This window comes from Gobius niger (genome assembly GCF_951799975.1).
Source record: "Gobius niger genome assembly, chromosome: 15".
NCBI lineage: Eukaryota > Metazoa > Chordata > Actinopteri > Gobiiformes > Gobiidae > Gobius > Gobius niger.
The window spans coordinates 3,754,315-3,776,681 of NC_136866.1; the positions used below are offsets into that span (position 1 = coordinate 3,754,315).

A 22,367-nucleotide genomic window follows, 5' to 3' on the forward strand; every position below is an offset into this window, starting at 1 on the left:
TTTATAACGCCGTAAATCAGCGTGAGCGGGATCCTTACACCTGTCTGACACATTTTTATCCCTCCATAAACTTTCACCTTCGTATAGGCCTCCCAGTGTTGAGGACCGACGGAGCTAGACGGGCAAACTTCTTCTTCTAGGTCCCCCTAATGTCACAGACTTCTATTTCTTCTTCTCCTCACAATAATTGTAACGCTACACTTTGTGACGATCTTAATTGATCCGGGCTCTTTCATGATAAGCATCTGTCTCCCCGCTGCCGCCCCGCATACAGCGTGGAGCCCGTCCTGTGTCTCTGTGGGTTTTGTCCTGCGGTGTCCCTTTACAACGACATGGGACGGGGGGGCTCGACCTCTGGGCCTTAGTTCAAACATTGAGGCCCGCCCACTTCATGAAGCCCATTCAAGACGCTGTCAGAGACTCCTCTCAGAGCTAAACGACAGATCCCTGGACAATAGGTGCCGCTAAGTCATTTCTTTGTGCATACCTCCCCTTTCTCTCTCTCCGCGGCCGTCCTTCCTCCCACTCAGGAACGGAAATTCAGACACAAGCCCAGGAGCTGCTTGACATGTCGGCTCAAGACTCTTGTGCAAGTATCAAGGAAGCAACATTGGCCAATTTAGTGTGAGAGGGATGCAAACTCAGCAGATTTAACTTCTGTGAAACAAGTTGTAACTAATGTATCTTACCGAAGCCTAAATTTCTGATGTTTTCAACAGAACCTAATCGCATTATATCAAGATACTACCATGGTTTTGGTAGATAACTCTAACCCTAAACCTAACCCTAAGATGGCAGTTAACAGGTTAATGGGAGTTGTGGCCATGGTGTTGGCCTCTGTACGTCATGACGAGGCGTTATTTTGTGTCTCAGCAGAGGCGGAAGCAGCAAATAAATGGTCACATTTGTATTTTCTGCCTTTCTATCCTGCTTTTAGACAAATTACTTTACATGAAGGAACCACTCCATTCATACACCAGAGTCATACACTGGAGGCAAGGTGGCTGAAGTGTCTTTCCCAAGGACACAACAGTGGGATTCAAACCACCGACCCTCTGGTCACAAGACTCTACTATTTGCGCCACTGACGCCCTCAGCACATCTGCATTGCGTCCTTTCCTTAAAGGGGGGGTATTCTGCTTTTTTTCAATCACATAGCACCAGTCTATATCACACTACAATGATGAGCAAACCTTCTGTTGGTCTGTAAATGCAGTAAATTAGAATAACTGCCTTGTATAAAATGTCTCTCTCAAAATGGCTGTAGTGAATGTCTTGAAATAGGCCTCTGTCTCTTTAAGAACCTCTGAGCCTTTCCGACACGCCCCCTCCACACGCTGTCTGTGGCATCAGTGGGGAGGGGGTTCTGCTGAGGAGCAGTGGTTGGTTACTCGGCTCGGAGGCGTCTCCAGGAGGTGGGGGCGTTCCTAGGAGGACTCAGGCAAACCTATCCCTAAAATGGCCGCCATCAGAGTTTTTACAGATTACTCAGAAATACGTGAATGTGCCAAGACAACACTTCAGGCATGTTTTTAATGAGGGAATGACAGAATAACATGATGTAAAGCTTGAAAAAGTCCATTTTGCATAATTCCCCCCCTTTAAACAAAGTCAGGGAAATTTGTTAGATCTACATCTACATCTCTTGGCTTAAAATAAACTCCCAATGACCAACAATAATAATAATACATTTTATTTGAGGCGCCTTTCAAGACACTTAAGAGTCATGAGGGGCCACAGGTCTGTCTGAACAGGTAAGTTTAAGAAGGGTTTTGAACTGAGTTATGGTCTGTGAGGTTCGTATGTGTTGGGAGTTCCAGAGTCGCGGTGCAGAGTAGCTGAAGGTTCTGTGGCCCATGGTCGACAGATGAGCAGACGGAGCACGGGGAGGTTCTGGGAGGATGAGCCGAGTGTTCGAGACGGGGTGTAGGGCCCAAGCAGGTCACAGAGATATGATGGGGCAAGGTTATTGAGGGCTTTGTAAGTGAGCAGACGGACTTTAAAGTGGATTCTTTAAGCCAGTGAAGTTGGTGAAGAACTGGGGTTATATGAGCTGAAGATGGGCTCTTACTTTTGCTCTATTCTGACTAAGCACTTTAAACTTTTTTCTGTCCACTGCTCCACTTTACATGCATTTTATTAAATTTAATATGCTTTAATAGTCAAGCTAAGTGCTTTGACGAATACATGACTGGCACTTGCGTAGTGTCCAAACACATCAGCAAAGGCAGTCTGAAACCTTATATACTTGACTGAACCATCCAAAACCATTTATCTGTAGACAGACAACACTGCTGTGGTTTTACAAAAGTCTCGTTCCTGTTCCAACATGGCAGCCCTCGCGGTTGCCTGCGCCAATACAGACTTTCTCCAGCACCAGCCAACTCTGTGAGGAGATCTGCACCAAACTCTGATTTTTTTTTGATCTGCTTTTTCAGTCCTGACCTCTCACTGAAGCCTCACACTGTTTATTCACTGTGTCGGCATCCATGCAGCTGCGCAGCGCTCGGATAAAGCTTATCAGTCCTCAGACAAACATAGATAGCGCCCAAACTTAAAAGGCAAAGGACTGAGTAGACTAAAATGTACAGTTCCCTCTCTTTCTAGTTTTGGATGCTGTGAGAGATTGTTCCCACGTTGTAGAGTGATGGATGTCAGAGCACAATTTAGACAATTGAACAAAAGATTTTACAAATGTTCTTACCAGAGCCGTGGGAAGATATTTTAGTTAGGGGGCGCTGAGGGACAAAATTTACCCCCAAAATACTTTTTCTGTGCATAAATCCTATTTATTAACCTCTTAACTCCCGCCTGAACCGAGAGCATTTTCTCCAGCTCAGCTTTATATCCTGTAGGCCAGTGTAACGCCTCATTTGAAAGACCTACAAAACTAAATGGATCTTTTTCCTCACGCCAGATTTTTTTTCATCACTTTTTTTGTTGGGCAGTCGACTCATTTTTGTCAAATTTTCGTGAATTTTTTGTCACTTTTTCGTAAATTTTTTGTCAAATTTTCGTGACTTTTTGTCCCTTTTTCGTCAAATTATTCAAATTTTATTGTCAAATTCATATCACTTTTTCGTCCATTTTTTCTCACTTTTTAGTCAAATCTTTATCCATTTTTGTAATTTTTTGTAATTTTTTTGTCACTTTTTCGTCAAATTATTCAAGTTTTTTTGTCAAATTCTTATCACTTTTTCGTCCAATTTTTCTCACTTTTTTATCAAATTTTTGTCCATTTTTCTCATTTTTTGTACATTTTTTGTCACTTTTTCTCAATTTTCCGTCAAATTTTTCTCATTTTTTTGTACATTTTTGTCACTTTTTCGTCAATGTTTTCTCACTTTTTTCACATTTCCATCCTTGTTTTCGTCTCAGTTTTGTTGCCATTTTCCCACCTTTTTCCCAGAAGCTTTCGGACTGGGGGTAAAAGCTGGAGAAAATGTGCTCGGTTCAGGTGGGAGTTAAGGGGTTAATATCGCCTGCAGTTCACAAACAATCCACCAGGGGGGTGCTGCAGCGCCCTCAGCACCCTGGGTTCCCACGGCTTTAGTTCTTATTTCCTAACCTCAGTGCGTGACAATCCTAAAAGTGAAGTGTTTCTTGCCACAGTAATTATAGCATTTGACGTTGCAAAACTAGATGCAACCAGTATCTCAAACAGGAAACTTGTGTCATTACTTCCTCTTCCTCTCCAGTTTTATTCTGTACAGTCACCATCGCACGATCTTCCCGACTGTAATAAAACAACAAATAAAAGGTCCGCCCGGCAGCTGCTACGCCTCTGAGCTGAACATCAACAGCTTCACAGCGGAAACACCCGGGCGTTCCCTTCCACCATGGGCCCTCGAATGATAAATACTGATGGGAGAACTGTCACATGGCCCAGGGGGTTACATCAGAGCCGGTGCTGGCCCTTCTGGGGCCCTAAGCAAAAATCCACATGGGGGCCCTACAGTACGCGTCCCATGGTTATTCAACGAAGATCAATCCATTTAAGGACAAAAACAGTTCCACGGTGCAGTAGTTCACGGCAGAAATGGAAAATAATTACCTCAATTCAGGCCCTGCACCTCCGTGTGAGAACCACTAATCACAAAGCCATTGTCCAACTGGGATTTAGGACGACTATAGTCTATTTCCCCCACTTTTTAAAATGGAAAATGGCAAATGGTCCCATTCTCTCACCTCTGGCCCTGACCCACAGTTTGGGAACCGCTGATTTAAAACTAACTGAAACCTGCACCTGACGGTTATTTCAGTCTGACCACTGAGAATTAGCCTGTGAGTCGCCCAACTCGTTATAGACTGTGCACATTCAGAGAACCAGAGTTACTGTAAGTTACTGTGCTCGTGAGGACCGTGTGGATTGAACCTCTTTGAGACAAAAAGGCCACGGACCACGGCTTTACTCTTGTCTATCCATCAACTACTGTCCTGATTCTCCGCAAGACACAACAAGAAGAGAGTTTAAATGAGTGTGTGGCCGATGCCCCGAGTCTGCGCAGAGAAAACATGAGAGCAGCGCCCGGGACACGGGTGACATGATGCAGCCGCGGAGGAGCCGCATAAGGCGAAGCACCAGGAGACAAACGGCCGAGCGGGGACACGAGCGGAGAAGCACTCGCGTGTTGGGAGTGACAGGGGGAAGGCGGTCAGTTTCTCCTGCTCATTCACTTCAGCAGACTGCTCCGTTTTGGTGTTATATGTGGCAAAGTAGTCGGAGGGTGAGTGCGCGCTGTCAGAGAGCCTGTCCCCGTAACAACGCGTTGATTAATCAGTGAAAAAAACACCGTAGTTTGACTGAGATGCGGGGCCCTTGCAGCCGCGGGGGCCCTATGCATCTGGGTTACATGATTCTCACTGGCAAGCTTACACCTTTAGACTGTTGTGTATTATTGTAACATTGTTGATGAGATTAAGCCTTCGAAAACAAAATGTCATACGACGAAACCGAAGTACTGTATTTCCTCACTCCTCCTCACCTGCCTGTCGCCCTGACTCCACAGCAGCAGCAGAACAGCTCACCAGTGTCTCTGTGTCGTGATGCAAGTGGGAAAGTTTCAACAAACCATTGAGGTGATGCTCAATAATTCATAAGTGCTGGGACACTTGCAAGTCTGTCGGCTTTAACATCGCAGCGGGCTTGAGATGGAGGAACTTTTGCAATCCAAAAGAAAGCCCATCGAAGGCTGAAACTGAAAAAGTGGGGTGTCCCTGGAAAAGGGATGTTGAGGTGGAGGATTTCACGTTCAGGGTTCAGAATCATGGGACGTAAGGTCTGAAATCTTTGAGGACTGATTTTAAATGACCAACCTTTTTTTTGTCTCCTACCTTGAGGCAAACGGCTCAGGAGATTTAAAACCAGAACATCCAGGTTCCAAACCAAAGCACGTCCGCTAGTGTTGTTCGCCTCTGAAACGCCTCAGAACCGGCTCTTGGACGTGTGATGATTATATAATGTATCGCACTGTGCCACACAAATCCCTAATGAGTTGTCATGGCAATCAAGTGTTGACTTAAAATTGAATATACCGCCATTACGTGAGTGAGTACATGCCTCAAACCAGGAGCTATCACGGTCTGACCCAGTTCCCGCTTTCCTCCATGTAAAAGTGTGTCATAATCTGTCAAGAACTGGAAAAAGTTATATTAGCTGAGAAAGGTTCTAGGGCAATAAAGTCAGGAGTCAGTGTTAGAGGAACTGCTTAAGGGCAGCACACACTACACAACTTTTCTAGTCGTAAACGATTTTATATAGAATTGGGGGTCCACACTACACGACTGGATTCAGTGCGATTTTCGAACGTCTGGGGGTTCACACTTAACGACTGAGAATCGTAAGAAAATCGTATAACACAGCGCGTCTGTCATCTACAGCTTCCAAAACTGACCCCAAATCCGCAAAGACAGGCCTGTGTTTGTGAGCGCGGGAAAACGTGCGTGTCCCGATTGGTCAACGGTGTCAACAATGTCACAACACCGCAGCGCTAGCTTACTGCTACTACGAAGCTTCAACTGGGCTATAGTTCTGTCAAATGGAGGTAAAAGTCGGCGACAGGAAGAAGCGGGACGTATTTCAATAAGAAAAGGAGACGGGCGTCAACCTCAGGATGGAGGAGACAGCGGAGGAGACGGAGGAGACAGCGGAGAGAGGCTAGCCACCATTAGCAGCGAGGTGAAGCTAAAGAGTTTGTCTCCAAACACAGTAAGTGCCGCTAAACTCTGCTCGTGGTTGAAATGTAGCTGGAAAAGGTGTTTGTCGTGAACTTTTGGTGATACAAAGTTGTGCTGTTTCGTGTGTGGGGCTGTGGCCATGAAATGAGTTGTTTGTGCCGCTGGTTTAACACAGAAGTGAAATAAGGAGGCGCGGCGGTGTTTTTCTGTCTTTATATCACTCAGTCATTCACATTTGTGTCGGTAAAATCACCCACGTTTCTCCCGTGCGTCCAAAATCGGGCTTAAAAATCAAACATGTTTGATTTCCTACGACTGGAATCTAGTCGCGTCTTTCTACCACCCACACTACACGATTCCAACGTCAGTCCAGTCGTGACCCCCCCCACACTACACGACCCGACTCTGTGTGACTGCCTTCGACTAGACGCGACTTAATTAGACTCGGCACGACTGAGAATTAGAGCGAAATCGGGCATAAAAGTGGTGCAGTGTGTGCTGACCTTTAGGCATGTTGTTGTTGTTGTTGTTGTCGTGTTCTTTTGGCGAGACACTTCACCCACATTCGTCTCTGTGTGGATGTTTGTGTGAGTGCGAGTCCGGTCGTGCTCAAAGAAGCTGCTCCAGAAGTATATCCGAAGTAGTGGAAGCTTTGAAAACTGAGATGACGTCACACTGGAGTCGTCTTTGTTTAACCACCAGTGATCTTCAAACAGATGCTATTCCAGAGCCTTGTGTTTCCATGGACTTAATTTACTCCTAAACACACTGTGCAGTCACTACACAAGCCCACTTTCTCATGCAGACGGGTAAACCTGCTGCGGGTTTACCCTTTTGTTGACCGAGAGCCTTTGGACCGTCTCCCAGATCCACTCCATTACTCTGGTTTTTGCGTTTTCTTACTAATTAGGGTAGTAAACAAAATCCCCTTGAATATGCTAATGCTAATGTGGGAAAGAAGAGCCACTCCACTCCCCAGCCTTTGTGCACTAATTGCCTCACTTCCCAGAGAGCTCCGCACCGTAAAAACCCTCCTTTAGATAAATTGTTTGGATGATTTCACAGAATATCGGCTCTCCGCTCAAAATAGCGCCACACTGGCACGGCGACTCTCAAGAAGAAACAGGGGAAGGTCGTATTGTTTTGGACTCGCTATTAAAGTTTAACGATAAATCCGCACTGTTACGACCCGGACACCGACTTCCATAAAAGGTTAAAACTACAAAAGCCAACAGTTTCAGGTATGCATGACCAGACGTCTTGGGTTTTAAGTTCCCTGTCCCCAAATGCAAACCGAGATATGGGAGAACATCAGTGGGTTCAAGAGGAAAAACGATTCTGTGGGATTTTAGGACAAAAATAGAACGATCCGTATGAAAAGAACCAAAATAGTTTCGCCTCAAGCACTCAAGAAAGGCCAGGGGCGGACTGGAACAGCACAGAAGGTGCCACTGGCTCTTGGGCCTTTCCATTTTCTCCTCTTATCCCCCACCTTAACCGAGCTTTACCTAAATCTAAAAGCTTAAAAGAAAAGAATCAAAATAGCGACGAAAATGAGGGTGAAAACGGAACAAAAATGTGCCAGGAAAGCAACAAAAACCCACAAAAACATGACAAAAAAAAGAGACGAAAATACAACAAAGCAATGGAAGAAAGCAATGAAATAAAGCAACAAAAAAGCCACAAAAACGCAAAACGAAAGTGACACAAAAGAGATGAAAACACAACAAATACACAGCAAAAAAGTGACGAATACACGACAAAAAAGTGACGAAAAAGCAACAAAAAAGTGACGAATACGCGACAAAAAGTGACGAATACAGGACAAAAAAGTGACGAATACACGACAAAAAAGTGACGAATACACGACAAAAAAGTGACAAATACACTACAAAAAAGTGACGAATACAGGACAAAAAAGTGACGAATACAGGACAAAAAAGTGACGAATACATGACAAAAAAGTAACGAATACAAAACAAATAGTGACGAATACAGGACAAAAAAGTTACGAATACAGGACAAAAAAGTGACGAATACACAACAAAAAAGTGACAAATACACAGCAAAAAAGTGACGAATACACGACAAAAAAGTGACAAATACACGACAATAAAGTGACGAATACATGACAAAAAAGTGACGAATACATGACAAAAAAGTGACGAATACACGACAAAAACGTGACGAATACATGACAAAAAAGTGACGAATACACAACAAAAAAGTGACGAATACACGACAAAAAAGTGACGAATACACGACAAAAAAGTGACGAATACACGACAAAAAAAAGCAACAAAAACATTACAAAAATGTGGCGACAACGGGACAAAAAGTTTCAATCACTTTTGTAAGTCTTAGCTTTCGAATCAGGCATTACACTGTTGCTCTTCAGTCAAGAAGCTTTTAGATTTGGGTAAAGCCGAACTGGAGAAAATGCACTTAAGGGTTAAATATGTATTTGTGGAAGTGTTGCATTTACGCTAGTCTGGGTCGGGCTGGTCCAGAGTCCAGGGCCGTTTTTCAGTCCCAGTCCGCCCCTGACAAAGGCCTTGAGTACTTAGAACAAGTGGATGTGTTTCCTCATCTGTAAAACTATTAAGTAAATCCTATATTTGTTTAAATGAGTCGAACAAAAATAAGAAGTGTCCTATATGTTTTGTTGTGCGCCTTTGTAGTTCTGTTTTAGATGCTTCTCACTGGTTTAACTGGATTGTTTTTCTGTTTCAAAGCTGACTAAGTCGAACATTTTGCCTTCTACATTGAAAGTACAAATAATCATTCATTTAAACGACATTCTGTATCAAAGCGTCCTAAACCTGCTCATTTCGTATTCACTAACTATGAAGGAACACGTCCCCTGTGACAAAGTGGGTTTGTCCCATTGTGTGTGTTTGTTATTTTTTGTTTTTTGTTTCGTTTGCAATATACACCAGCCAGCAATAACCCTCTGATTCATGTATATGTTAATAATCATATCATTTACCTGTACCACCTGGTGAGAAAGGAAGGGGTGTGTTTTTTGTCGGCCATTTTAAAAACCTCAGGCTGAACCATGTGGAAGGGGAGAAACTAGGAATGGTACCTACCGGTGGGAGGTCCTTTCCCATAAGGGGAGGTATAAAAGCTGACTGCTGTAGTCACTAGGGGGCCATTTTGTATCTGTGTGTCAGAAGTTCTGTTTGCGTGAGCAATAAATGTCTGGTGAGAACTCTAACTTCGTTAAGTCTGCCTGCCCATTTCAACCCCTCGTGGCCAGCTTCCTCACATCCCCTCTTTGAATCAGCAGGTATGAGGGATGTGCGGCCAAAGCAAATGCGAGAATCGTGTGTTTATCTTTGCGGGCTGCCTAAAACAATCGGCAGCGGTTTACACAGTGTTCAGAGCGGGACGGGCCTGGGGCAGACGTCAGGGAGTGTGTAAAAGTGTTTAAAGACAGAGCAGAGACTGGAGGCGCCGAAGCAACAATGACACCGGGACAATATACGGTGGGTCATAGAGTGTGTAAGTCAGGCTATAAATCCAGATGACTATGTGTTACCAGTAAAAAGACCATGGGCCAGATTTTGTGGCTGGCGCAAGGACAGAGCGAACTCTAACTCGATGGCGCTGCTGTTGGCCTCGCTTATAAAAAGAGAGGAGTTCGACTGAGGCGTGGTTTATTACAAGCAGCACTGAGAGCATCGTCCTCACAGGTCAAACTAAAAACTGCAGTAACCCTATCGTGATCAAATCAATGTCTCGAGGAAAAGAGCCTATGCCTGTCCTGCTGTGGCGTGGATCGGCGCTCGCTCGGCCATAATCATGACCAAAACAAACGCACATGTTATGTTATTATGCAAAATGGACTTTTTCAAGCTTTCCATCATGTTATTCTGTCATTCCCTCATTAAAAACATGCCTGAAGTGTTGCCTTGGCACATTCACGTATTTCTGAGTAATCTGTAAAAACTCTGATGGCGGCCATTTTAGGGATAGGTTTGCCTGAGTCCTCCTAGGAACGCCCCCACCTCCTGGAGACGCCTCCGAGCTTTCGTCACCAGCCGAGTAACCAACCACTGCTCCTCAGCAGAACCCCCTCCCCACTGATGCCACAGACAGCGTGTGGAGGGGGCGTGTCGGAAAGAGGTTCTTAAAGAGACAGAGGCCTATTTCAAGACATTCACTACAGCCATTTTGAGAGAGACATTTTATACAAGGCGGTTATTCTAATTTACTGCATTTACAGACCAACAGAAGGTTTGGTCATCATTGTAGTGTGATATAGACGGGTGCTATGTGACTGAAAAAAGCAGAATACCCCCTCTTTAAAAACTTACCTATGTACACTATATAAATCATTTACACAAACTCAGTGCTATTTACACATTTACAAATGAGTACAATTCTGTTTCGATTTCAGCTAACATTTTAAACTCAGTCATGGTTTTGAGTAGTTGATTTGGGGTAGACAATCTCCGCCAGGACCCCTTCGACCACCACCAATAACTCACTTTATTCACACGAATGAAGGTTCTTGCACTGCATTTATAACAGAGGAGACTGCTCTATCACCCGAGACACTCGTGATTCATGAAACTGTGAGACCGCTCCCAAGTTTACAACAGGAATCCATTATAAAAATGACACATTTTCCTTTAGCTGGATTTTTATCTTTCACTGAACGGCTTGACATTTGGCAATAAGATATTACATTGTCAAAGCGACTTGAACTTCCAGAAGAAATGGCTCACTCTCGAGACTCTACGAATAACGATGAAATATTATGTTTGAATTCAGAAGCAGTTGTGACTTTTATGCACCCAATAAAATGCTTCCCCTGTTTTAAACTTGCGTAACCGAACCATGGGAAAATCCACATGCTTCTGCCACACAAGAAAACATAAAGCAAATCCCCGACTACTCCCTAATCTCCCAAACTGACACGCTCCTGATAAAAAGAGCAGTCCCTTTTTACCTCATTAAAAAAAAGCCGATAAGCATACAAATATCTTCGGGTCCGGCGTTCCCCTTCACTGTCCGTGCGGAGACAACCCCAGATGCTTCAGTTTCCAAACACTTCCTTTCTGATTCTCCCTCTGTCCGTCCACAGCTGGAGGAGCAGGAGGAGACGTGTCAAGGAGCTCGTCCAAAAGCCCCGAGCAACGATGATCGGCCCTTACCACTTATGGAATACTTCACACATCTGTCAAAACAGATCAATGGGGTTCAAACTGGTGTCACGGGGGCACTGCGCCGCTACGGGCCGACGCATTCTTCCCCAAAAGTATGTGTTGGGAGGCGAGGGTCCGGCCATGTGGAGTCAGTCACAGCTTACTGCCCTAAACCCGCCAGGGCATCCGAGAGATCCACATGTCGCCTTTGTTTGTTGTCGTGAAGGGGGATTAGAGCCAGCTGCTATCTGTTTCAACAACATAACGTAAAGACCTTTAGATTAAGTGTCCAAAATATTGGCTTTAGGGCAGGCTGCTGTGTTAAAGAGATAGTGGACACGCTCAGGGGAGGCAGACGGGAGCTGAGGCCTGGAGACAGAGCTATGCACGATTGTAAAATGGGCCATAAAGGAGCCAAAATGTTTCTGAGGATTTAAAAATAGCTTGGTTTAGATAGAGGGCGGTGCTTCCTTTCCGAGCCCACAGAGGCGTCAGGCATTTCATCGCTGTAGTGTTGTCTAATCATAATCTTCTCTGGGATAAGTGAACATTTATGGAGTAAATAATGAACAATTTCTGTATAAGTTGGCAGCTTTTTGGTTTTGCATGCTCTCCTCTCTGATGTACGCTTTGGGTTATCGTTCAAAATCTTGGAAACACACACGTAAAATAAATACATGCGCTGAGCAGCTTGTGACGGGAGCAAACATGAGGATGGGTGATTCGTGTCTCCCTTGGGAGGTGAACCGAATATCTCATCTGCCATGCCAAGCCTGTAGCATCATATTTACACCGCTTTAAAGAAGATACAGCACAAACTTAAAGGGGCTAGATGCAAGTTGGTGATTTTATACTCACTACTGCCACCTCAGGTCTTATGTGTAACTGCAGCTTCTATATGAAGCTCGTGCATGACGGCACTTCAGACCCGAATCAACACCTTTTTGAGTGACAGTGCAGGGTTTTAGAGGCAGTTGTGGTGAACAGGGGGAGGAACATACATAATTTTAACATTTTTAAACTCTGTATGGTCCCTTTAAGTGAAGTAAGAAGAGAGATTAAGAGGAAGTGCATGATGCAGGCTAGAGTTTAGAACACATTGGTTTGAACTAAAGCAGGAAAGACCCTAAGGTTAGTGGTTTGATCCAGGCCCCCGTTGTATCCTTGAGCAAGACACTTTCCCCTTATACCTATGTTTGAATGGTGTAAATCAGGGGTCCTCAAACTATGGCCCGCGGGCCAAAACCGGCCCGCTGGGTGATTTAATCCGGCCCCCGACTTGTAGAGCATGTCAAAAAAAAAAGTAAGTCTCAGCCCATTCCTGTGCGGAGTTAGGATATTTTAACTAAATAACCAGTTTACTCATTCCAGCCACTAGGGGGCAATTAATAAATAAATAATAAATAAAAAATAATTCCACAGGTGTCCAGCAGAGGGCACTTACATAAGAGATCAGAATATAAACACATTATAGCCACGTGGTAAATGAAGCTTAACCACAGAGTGTGGAGAGAATGAATAATGACGACAGTACTTTGAGAAACTTGTGACACAGGCTTGTAAAGCACAATACAAGTGTAAGAAGTTACTACTTTGGTCACATTACATAAGATGTTTTATTTTTGCAAACCACTACATTGAAACAAATATGAGCCTGAATCAAGTGTTGATCTTGTGGATGTAGTCGTGACTGTGCAGGCGAGTCGTCTCTACTTCACACTGAGGCATTTTGGTCTGAGTCATACAATTCTATGTTATAGCCAACCCGGTCTGGCCCCCCATCACAGTCAGGAACAATAATGTGGCCCCCAGAGAAAAAAGTCTGAGGACCCCTGGTGTAAAAGATACACCCGGGAATACCCATGTGTGCGCTCGAGTCATTTGGAACTGCACAGCAGCCTGGGGACCGTGGCTGAAATCTTTGCATTGATTTGGGAACCAATCACAGAACGAGGAGGGACGGCAAGACAATGACGCACTATTCGACATACAGAAGCTTGTAGTTTGTTTATGAATAATAACAGAAAAAGATTATTTACGGATCCAACATGACAGCAGCAGACGCGACGCCATCTTTCGATCAAGCTTTAGACCGTGTTCTAAGCAGTTTAGCTCGAAGGTTTACGGCGGGTTCGTCATACGTGATCTGATTGGCTGTGGCTCCATGCAGACACATATGATAGACATTTGTAGCGCCCAGGGGCGGACTGGCCATATGTCCATTCTGGAAGAGCACAGAGGGGCCACTGGCTCTAGGGCCACCAGTCCCGCCTTAACCGAGCTTTACCCAAATCTAAAAGCTAAAAAGAAAAGCATCAAATTAGCGACAAAAAGAGGATGAAAAGAAAACAAAAATATGCCGGAAAAGCAACACAAAAAGCGATGAAAAATGTGATGAAAAGTCGACAAAAACACGACAACAAAGCAACGAAAAGGCCACAAAAACGTAACAAAAAATGATAGAAAAAACGTGACAAAAACACAACAAAAAGCCACAAAAAAGTAATGAAAAAAAAAAAAAAAAGAGGCTAAAAATTGTGGCGACTTGACAAAAAGTTACAATCACTCTTAGGTCTTAGCTTTCAAATGAGACGTTACATTGTTGCTCTCCAGTCGAGAAGCTTTTAGATTTGGGTAAAGCCGAACTGGAGAAAATGCTCTCGGTTAACCTCTCAACTCCCACCTGAACGGATCCCATTTTCTCCAATTTGGCTTTACCCTAATCAAAAAGCTTCTTGGGGAAAAAAGCACCAAAACAGCCACAAAACAAGAATGTAAACGCAACAAGAATGTGACAAAAATTCAACAAAAATGTGACAAAAACAAAACAAAAAAATGTGACAAAAACTCAACAAAAATGTCACAAAAACTCAACAAAAATGTGGAAAAAAAAAACATACAAAAGATGACACAACACAGCAACAATGCGGAGGGAAAAGATCAGTTTTGTGGGTCTTAGCTTTCAAATGAGGTGTTACACAGGCCTATATAATGGCCAAAGAGGACAGAATGCATTTGGTTTGGGCGGGTGGTAAGTGTCACATTTACGCTAATTTGGGCCAGGCTGGTCAGAGTCCAGGGCCGTTTTTCAGTCCCAGTCCGCCCCTGGTAGCGCCCAATAGACGACTATGGACAATCGTAAACCACACCTCTCCTACGAGAAAATGAATTACTGAAGAGTGTGAATACTCCATACAAATCATAAAACAAATGTGACCGACTGGAAAAGCTCCAACCCCGATGATTGTGTGAAATGCCTCGGTCACAACCTGAGCATCGGCCGTGCTCAATCTAATCTTACTCAAACACTTCCAGCTCTCCCTGACTTCTGCTGTTTGCACTTTCAAATTTCCTCCGGTCCATCCCTCATCCTCCCCTCCACACACCGACTCCCACACGTTTCTCCTCACAGTAGCCAACTGTCTGCCTCGCGGACTGATCCATTCATATATCTCGGCCCTGTCCCGCCCGGCAGCAGCAGACAGGGCTGTGATGTGGGAGGAACGATGATGGAAGAGCATGTTGCAGTGGCTTCAGGTCCGCTCTCCGCCAGCTTTTCCCAATGTACATGTGCCTATGACTTCCACTTGCAAAAGAGGCTAAACACATGCAGCCGCGCACGTTCATACATACCAGGAGATAAGCTGCGTCTGGGGCAATGGCAGCTTTTCATTAGTAAGCATTTAAAGGTCGAGGATCAAATGTTTGTTTGCAACTTTAGCTTCAATTATCATTAGTTTGCACCTGTTCCATTCCACACAACTACAAAGGTTAGGTATAAACATGCAATGATTAAGATTCACTGTTTTGGAGCTTTTAATGTTTCCAATGGCCTGAAAACTGAAAGCTCTTGTAGCAATTTTCTCGAGCTGCGTTATCAGACAGCGGCAAAGGAAGTTACAGTATTTCTTTCTTGCTCACCCAAAACCTTCAGCACATATTCCGATCTTTCATGAATTGCTTGAAATGTATGTCTTTTACATCTTTCAGATTGGAAAAAAAAGTGTTTCATAATCAGGGAGTAAATGCAAAGAACTTTCCCGACACACTCGTCAGTCGCTTCAGTGCACTGCCTTCAGGAAGAGAGTCTATAGGTCAAGTCCACCCGACCACAGGGCAGTTTAACTCACCAAGCTGTCAGGTAGCTGAACTCTCTCCCGTCCCTGGCCCCACATCTCTATAAAGATGACAATAAGTGCATACTGTGACCACAGCTTTATATTTGGTCTTTGTTTTTGTTGCATTGAGGTAACAAAGTAACTTGTTTACCTTAATAAATCCCTTTCGTCGTCCCTCTGGGGGTAATACAAGTGTTGATGAGATGATTGGGGGGTCTTTCATCTCCCCCTGGTGTGTCTGGCCAGAAAACCACAATTGCAACTTCCCTGCCTCTGGGTCGGAGGGTCAATACACACTAATTGACTCATGCAGAAGAAGCTAACAGGCTAATGGACAAAGCTAACTTTAGCATTGTTTACGGCCAAGTTTTTATTTATTTATTACCTTATGTTTAATTTTTTTTCAAAAGAAATATAAACCATATACCGTAAATATACAAAAACATACACACAAATGTAAAAGAGACAAACAGACAAACGTACTAAAATGAGAAAACAAAAAAAACTATAATAAAATATATAACGAGGAGGGGAGAGTTTAGTTTGTCTTATATACAGTTGTTTACATTTGCCGTTTTTGCAGAATGTGCATGATATAAACCAGGGGTGTCCAAAGTGCGGCCCGCGGGCCAAATGTGGCCCTCAGACCAATTTTTGGTGACCCTCGGGCTGCTTGCTGAATCGGTTCACATTATTAGAGATGGTCCTTTTTATTTAATATGTAATAATTCTACACAATTCTAACCTAACAACTAGCATTTTATTGTGAGACAGAGCTGGCGTTTAGGTTTTAAGCATAAATAAAGGCATGAGGCACAATTTAAACCTCTGCTACTCAAAGGTTTTGCAGAAATAACCACCGACCCATGGCCCTTTACCCCGTGTACGCTCCAATATGTGGCCCCCCATGAAAAAAGTTTGGACACCCCTGATATAAACAATATAAATGATATAAATGTTTACAGCCAAGTTGGAGTAAAAAAAAAAAATCTCTATTGTGTCAATGAGTTTTGGCAACATCCCTCTCTCCCTTTGTCTTTTCTGTCAGCATAGTATTTGATTAGCAACATGCTACGACACCTGCAGTGACGCTTATGGCCTCTAGGGGTATAAGTTACAGTTCTGCTTTAATTAATTTACCACTACTCTACAGGAAGAACAGTTAGAGAAAGGAGCTTTGAAACTGCTAACTAAAAACATGTTCCTACTTTGTCTGTAAGTTTTCGATAACTAAAGCCTATTTCAAAAACATACAGCTCTGTGCGATATAGTTTGAACCGCGAGTACTTTCTGTTCACTGTTGTGTGGTGGATTTGCGTTGAGAGCCTGTGTGCGCGGTGGTTGGGGGTTCTTCTAAAGTGGGCCCCGAGGCTGCAACTCAATTACACGCTAATAACACAGTGAGGGGCAACAGAACCACAATGAAAACATACATGTGGCGGTTCAAACTCAATATTAGCCGTTGTGCTTTCGGTTCACGAGCGGCTTCTCTGATCTGAACGACTTCCTGGCTTAGTCACGAAGTTGAAAGGGACTATGCTGCACAATGGTCATAATATATTTTCCTTCAATTAATCCTCACCAGGAAACATCGCATTCTCCCCGTATTGAATCGTATGGTCGGAGAGTTGCTTTTTTTGTATTGTTTCAAGTGCCAAACTGAACTCCTACCGTGAAATATCCCAGGTCTTTCGGGTCTCGTGATATTGAACAAACTTATTGCACATGGCGTGTTTTCCAGTGATGGGTTTGTAGGTTACTTAAAAGCAGATGGGGGAGCCGCTATAGCCGCCACAGCGCTCTTCAGTCGGGGCCCTAAAACAGTAAATATGTGTAATCCCCCAAAAGCCTTCTCTCTAGAACCGGGGCCCCTGAGTCATCCCACACTCACCGGTTATTCACAAGAACGCATCATTTCCTGCACTCTGTCGACTTCTACAGAACATTAGCCGCTGTTAGCATCTATTACCGCTACACACAAAATGATAAGTCAGTGATTCACGCCGAGCAGCATCTGTTTCATATATTTAAACGGCTTCTATTTTTACTGTACTCAGACTATTTCAAAACAATTGGACATTGGAGATTTTTTTTTGGACAGATAGCATGGCTTAGAATAAAACATACAATTCCTGGAGTCATCTTCCACCGCCAAAGAGTGTGAACTACTTTTAAGGCGAGACACTGCAGGTGAATAGGGAAAAAAATGTATATTTACAGATATCAATTTGAAACTGTTGCTGTCGATCACTGGCATAAATGTGAGAAAAAAATACATGGCAAGTTTTCTGTCATTTTATCTTTTCATATAAGAACAAGGTGTTTTGTGCCTAAAAATGCCCCAAATTTCTAGTCTTTTCGGCGACAAAATCTGAATAATGGATAGAGCTACATTCAAATGTATGGTTTCATTTTATTGATGAATGAGCTGCCAAGACTTTTTTACAGGGGGTTTTGGATTTCTTGTTTAGTTTTAAAATAAGCTGTTTTTTAGTGTAAAAATGTATTATTTTTTGACATTCAAAACTCAATAAATGAGGCTTAAGGGATTAAATAATAAAAAATCCCTCTGAAAAAATCTTCCAAATATTGTTCAGTCCAAGGCTGGAAAATTTGAAGTCTTTAGGTCCGACTGACGTGGACATAGTGTCGCCACAATGACAGAAAAATGTGTTTTGAGAAAAAGGCCCTTGAAAATACATTCTCCCATATAAGTCTATGGGGGAACATTGAATCAGCGCAATATTTAAACATGTTTTTGTGAAGATTCGGTATATTTTCTGTTTCCGGGTGAAAGCTTATATGTTCAGAGACCAAATGGCCCAAAACCTGAAAACTGAAAAAAAATGACTTTTGCCTGTAGTGTCTCCCTTTAAGAGTTGATCTGTAGTGGAGGCAGTTTGAGCACCCCCCCCCCCCCCCCCCCCCCCCCCCCCCCCCGCCTTAAACCAAGTACATTTTCTCCAGTTCAACTTTACCCAAAATCTAAAAGCTTCTTGAAAAAAGTGTCAATACAGCGACAAAAACAAGACGAAAATGAGGCAGAAAAGGCAACAAAAAGTGATGAAAAAAGAAACATAATATGCAGGAAAACAGGTGGAAAAAAGGGATGAAAATGCTCTTAAACGGGCGACAAAAAGGCTACAAAACAGGCAACAACAAAAGGTAAAAAAGGGACAAAAATGCAGCAAAACAGGCGACAAAAAAGCAACAAAAAAGTGGCAGAATCACAGCAAAACAGAAGATAAAAAGTTAGGAAAAAGCAACAAAACGGCCACCAAAAAAGTGATGAAAAAGCAACAAAAAACGGACAAAAAAAGCATTACAAAAAATGACAAAAAGTGGCAATAGCGCAATGAAAAATCGTAGGTCAGTTCTGTAGGTCTTTGCTTTCAAACGAGGCATACAGGCTGTAAGCTCCAGTCAAGAAGCTTTTAGATTTGGGTGAAGCTGAACTGGAGAAAATGGGCTCGATTTAAGGCGGGGTGAAGAGGTTCAAAGCACCTCCTCTTGATATCAGCAGGTGCAGCAAAGTGTTTTGAGGTCTTCGAGAAAAGAGAGTCCAACATGTGCTTCCTGGATCCCTAGACCAGTCAGGGGGCTAGACCTAGAGCGGGGTGACCTTGGAGAGTGATCACCAACAAACCCTTTGGGCAAGATACCGTATTTCTCACGTTCAGGTGCGCTTTTCATCTGGGAACAACATCAAGGATGAAAAAAAGCTTTGAAAATAGCGACAGAACTGAGACGAAAACAATGATGAAGATGTGACAAAAAAGTGAGAAAACTTTGACAAAAAAGTGACGGAAAAATGACAAAAATGTGACAAAAAATAACAACAAAAACAAAACTTACAAAAAAATGACAAAAAATGTGACAAAAAATGACAAAAAATGTGACAAAAAATGACAAAAAATGTGACAAAAATGTGACAAAAAATGACAAAAAATGTGACAAAAAATGACAAAAAATGTGACAAAAATGTGACAAAAAATTACAAAAAAAACCTCCCAAAAATTACAAAAAAATGTCAAAAAAATGACAAAAAATGTGACAAAAATTACAAAAAATGTGACCAAAAATGACCCAAAAAAAGACAAAAAATTGATAAAAAAAAAAAAAAAAAAAAGTTACAAAATGAGTTGAATACCGTGAGGAAAAAGAACCAGTTAGATGAGTTTTGTAGATCTTAGCTTTCAAATGAGGCGTTACACTGGCCTACAATATTTGGCTAAAGCTGAACTGGAGAAAACGCTCTCGGTTCAGGCGGGAGTTAAGAGGTTAAACACAATCAGTACTCAGCAGGCCAGGTTTGAAGCAGAACTTTACAAAATAGATTGAGACAAGCGTGTCATCTGAGTTCGGGAAACACCGATATGTCATTGAACAGGCAGGATTTTTGTGTTTGGTGAAAGTTTGTTGCTGAAAATGCCGAGGCCATTTATGAACTGACATCGGCTATTGCACATTATCCCCTGTAGAACAACAGCGAGGCGCAGGAGTGAACGTAAACACCACATCCTTCTCCATGGAGATCAGTCAGTGAGCAGCAGAGACCCAGAGGCCAGAGTGAGAGGCTGTACATTCACACCAACGTCTGTCTCTTAGTCGTTTTCCCACAAAGTGAATTATAGTTAAAGGACAAAACAAGCCACAAAAGAGTCTTAACCGCCTCTAGAATGAAGAACAAAGTGGCCTGACTTAATTGGCAATACCCAAATCTAAACAGCGAAAAAGTGCGACTAAAGAGTTATGAAGAAAGCCACGAAAGTGCGACAAAATGTGATGAAAAAGTGATCAAAACATGATAAAAACTACAAAAAAAGCACATTAAAAAAGTTGCGATCAGTTCTAAAGGCTGTAAACTCCAGAAACGTTTACATTTGGGTAAAGCTGAACTGGAGAGAATGGGCTCGGTTGAAGGCGGGAAGTTTTAAGATGATCCGGTGAACGACAATCAGATCTGAAACAGGTCGAGGTTAAATCATGATGAAAACATGAATGAACTGATGTGAAGAACCAGGGGCGGACTGGCCACGTGTCCGTTCTGGAAGAGCACAGAAGGGCCACCGGCTCTAGGGCCACCGGTCCCGCCTCAGCTGAGCTTTACCCAAATCTAAAAGCTGAAAAGAAAAGCATAAAAAATAGCGAGAAAAAGAGGATGAAAACAAAACAAAAATGTGCTGGAAAAACAACAAAAAGTGACGAAAAATGTGATGAAAAAACTACCAAAACGTGAAAAAAAACACAAACAAATGCTAGAAAAAATTATGAAAAAAAAAAAAAAAAGACAAAAATGACGTGACAAAAAGTTACCATCACTTTGTAGGTCTTGGCTTTCCTTTGCTCTCCAGTCGAGAAGCTTTTCGATTTGGGTAAAGCCCAGTATGAAAAACGTGAATCTAAAGGGAATTCCATGGAGTATGGTGCGCCACAAGGTTCACTTTTGGGACCATTATTATTTATTATTTATATGAATGATTTTGCTTCTGTTTCTATGACCACCTTTCCAGTTCTTTTTGCTGATAATTCCAATCCAAAAAATAAAATAAATAAAAAGTCGAACTGGGGAAAATGCACTCGGTATTGTTAAGGCGGGCAAAAAGATTCTTGGGAAAAAAGCACCAAAAAGTGACAAAAATTCAACCAAAAAGTGACAAAAATTCAACAAAATGTGACAAAAACTCAACAAAAGTGACAAAAATTCAACAAAAAAGTGACAAAAAGCTCAACCAAAATGGGAGAAAAATGGGAGAAAAAAAAAAGAAAAAAATACAAAAGGTGACACAACACAGCAACAAAGCGAGGAAAAGGGTCAGTTTTGTGGGTCTTAGCTTTCAAATGAGGACAGAATGCATTTGGTGTAGGCGGGTGGTAAGAGGTTAAAATATGTATTTGTGGAAGTGTCACAATTACGCTAATTTGGGCCAGGCTGGTCAGAGTCCGGGGCTGTTTTTCAGTCCCAGTCCAGCCCCTGGACATGAAGAACTGACTCTAACTTTGACTAGACTAGACTAAAAGTGCAGAGGTAGAGCACAGACCTGCACCACATCTTGAAAAGCACAGGTGTCACTCATAATTGAACACCATGCAATGACTTGTGGGACATTTACATGACGACTCTGACAATTTATGCTGGTCTGCTGATGTGTGGAACCATTCGCTGCTTGACATTTCTCAGCAATGACCCGCAGATGCACCAGCGGACCCTCTTTTGACAAGCAGGGGTCAGCTGAGTTAAAGCCGCGTTCACCCCCGTTTCGTGTACTTTTACCACGCCATATAACAGTTCAAACTTCAAACACCGCTGCGTAAACAAGCCGCACGTGCGCTCTATGGGATCGTGCGCGCAGTCCTCGTGCGTATATGCGTGGGTGAGTGAGTGAGTGGTTACCTGTGGCGGCTCGACGCGCGCTGTCCCGTCTGATAGCTCTGAACCCCGGTGTCCGCGTAGCCCAGAGCGCAGCAGTGCCGCGCGAGCGTGAGAGCCAGCAGGTAACGCAGCGCCTCCATCCTCGCGTAAAAAAGCTCCCCCTTGTTAAATTAACACATCACTCGGTCCAAAAAACAACCGCGCTCCCAAAGCAAGTTTACTCCAGAGAAGCTACAGACTTGATGTAGACCATGGCACGAGCTCCCGGTTGCTTCCAGTCCAGAGCATGTCACGCGTAAAAGTGCGGAGGAAGCGATGGCAGGCTGGTGTGCGCGCCGCGAGGGTTGCTGCTGGAGTGGAGCGCGAGCAGGAAAGTTTTCTGACAGAGTGAGGAGAAGCCCGTGCCCAAAACGGGGCCCCCGCGCGCGCCCCCTCCCCTCCTCTTCTCTGTGCGTAAAGTGTGCGTGAGAGAGTGTGTGTGTGTGTGTGCGTCACAGCTAATTTCAGCCCCATTCAAATGAAAGATGGTTGGCACTGTACGCT

General features: G+C 43.3%; 1 protein-coding gene across 2 annotated transcripts in view; it reads right to left on the reverse strand.

Moving 5' to 3' along the window:
• Window positions 1–22,164, reverse strand: part of emilin1a (elastin microfibril interfacer 1a) — a 62,216-nt gene extending 40,052 nt beyond the window's left edge. For both annotated transcript variants that reach the window (XM_079571801.1, XM_079571800.1), the window contains exon 1: window positions 21,846–22,164. In XM_079571801.1, the coding sequence (XP_079427927.1) occupies window positions 21,846–21,964 (119 nt within the window). In that variant the 5' untranslated portion in view covers window positions 21,965–22,164. The remainder of the gene's footprint in view (window positions 1–21,845) is intronic.
• Between the last annotated feature and the right edge of the window lie 203 nt (window positions 22,165–22,367).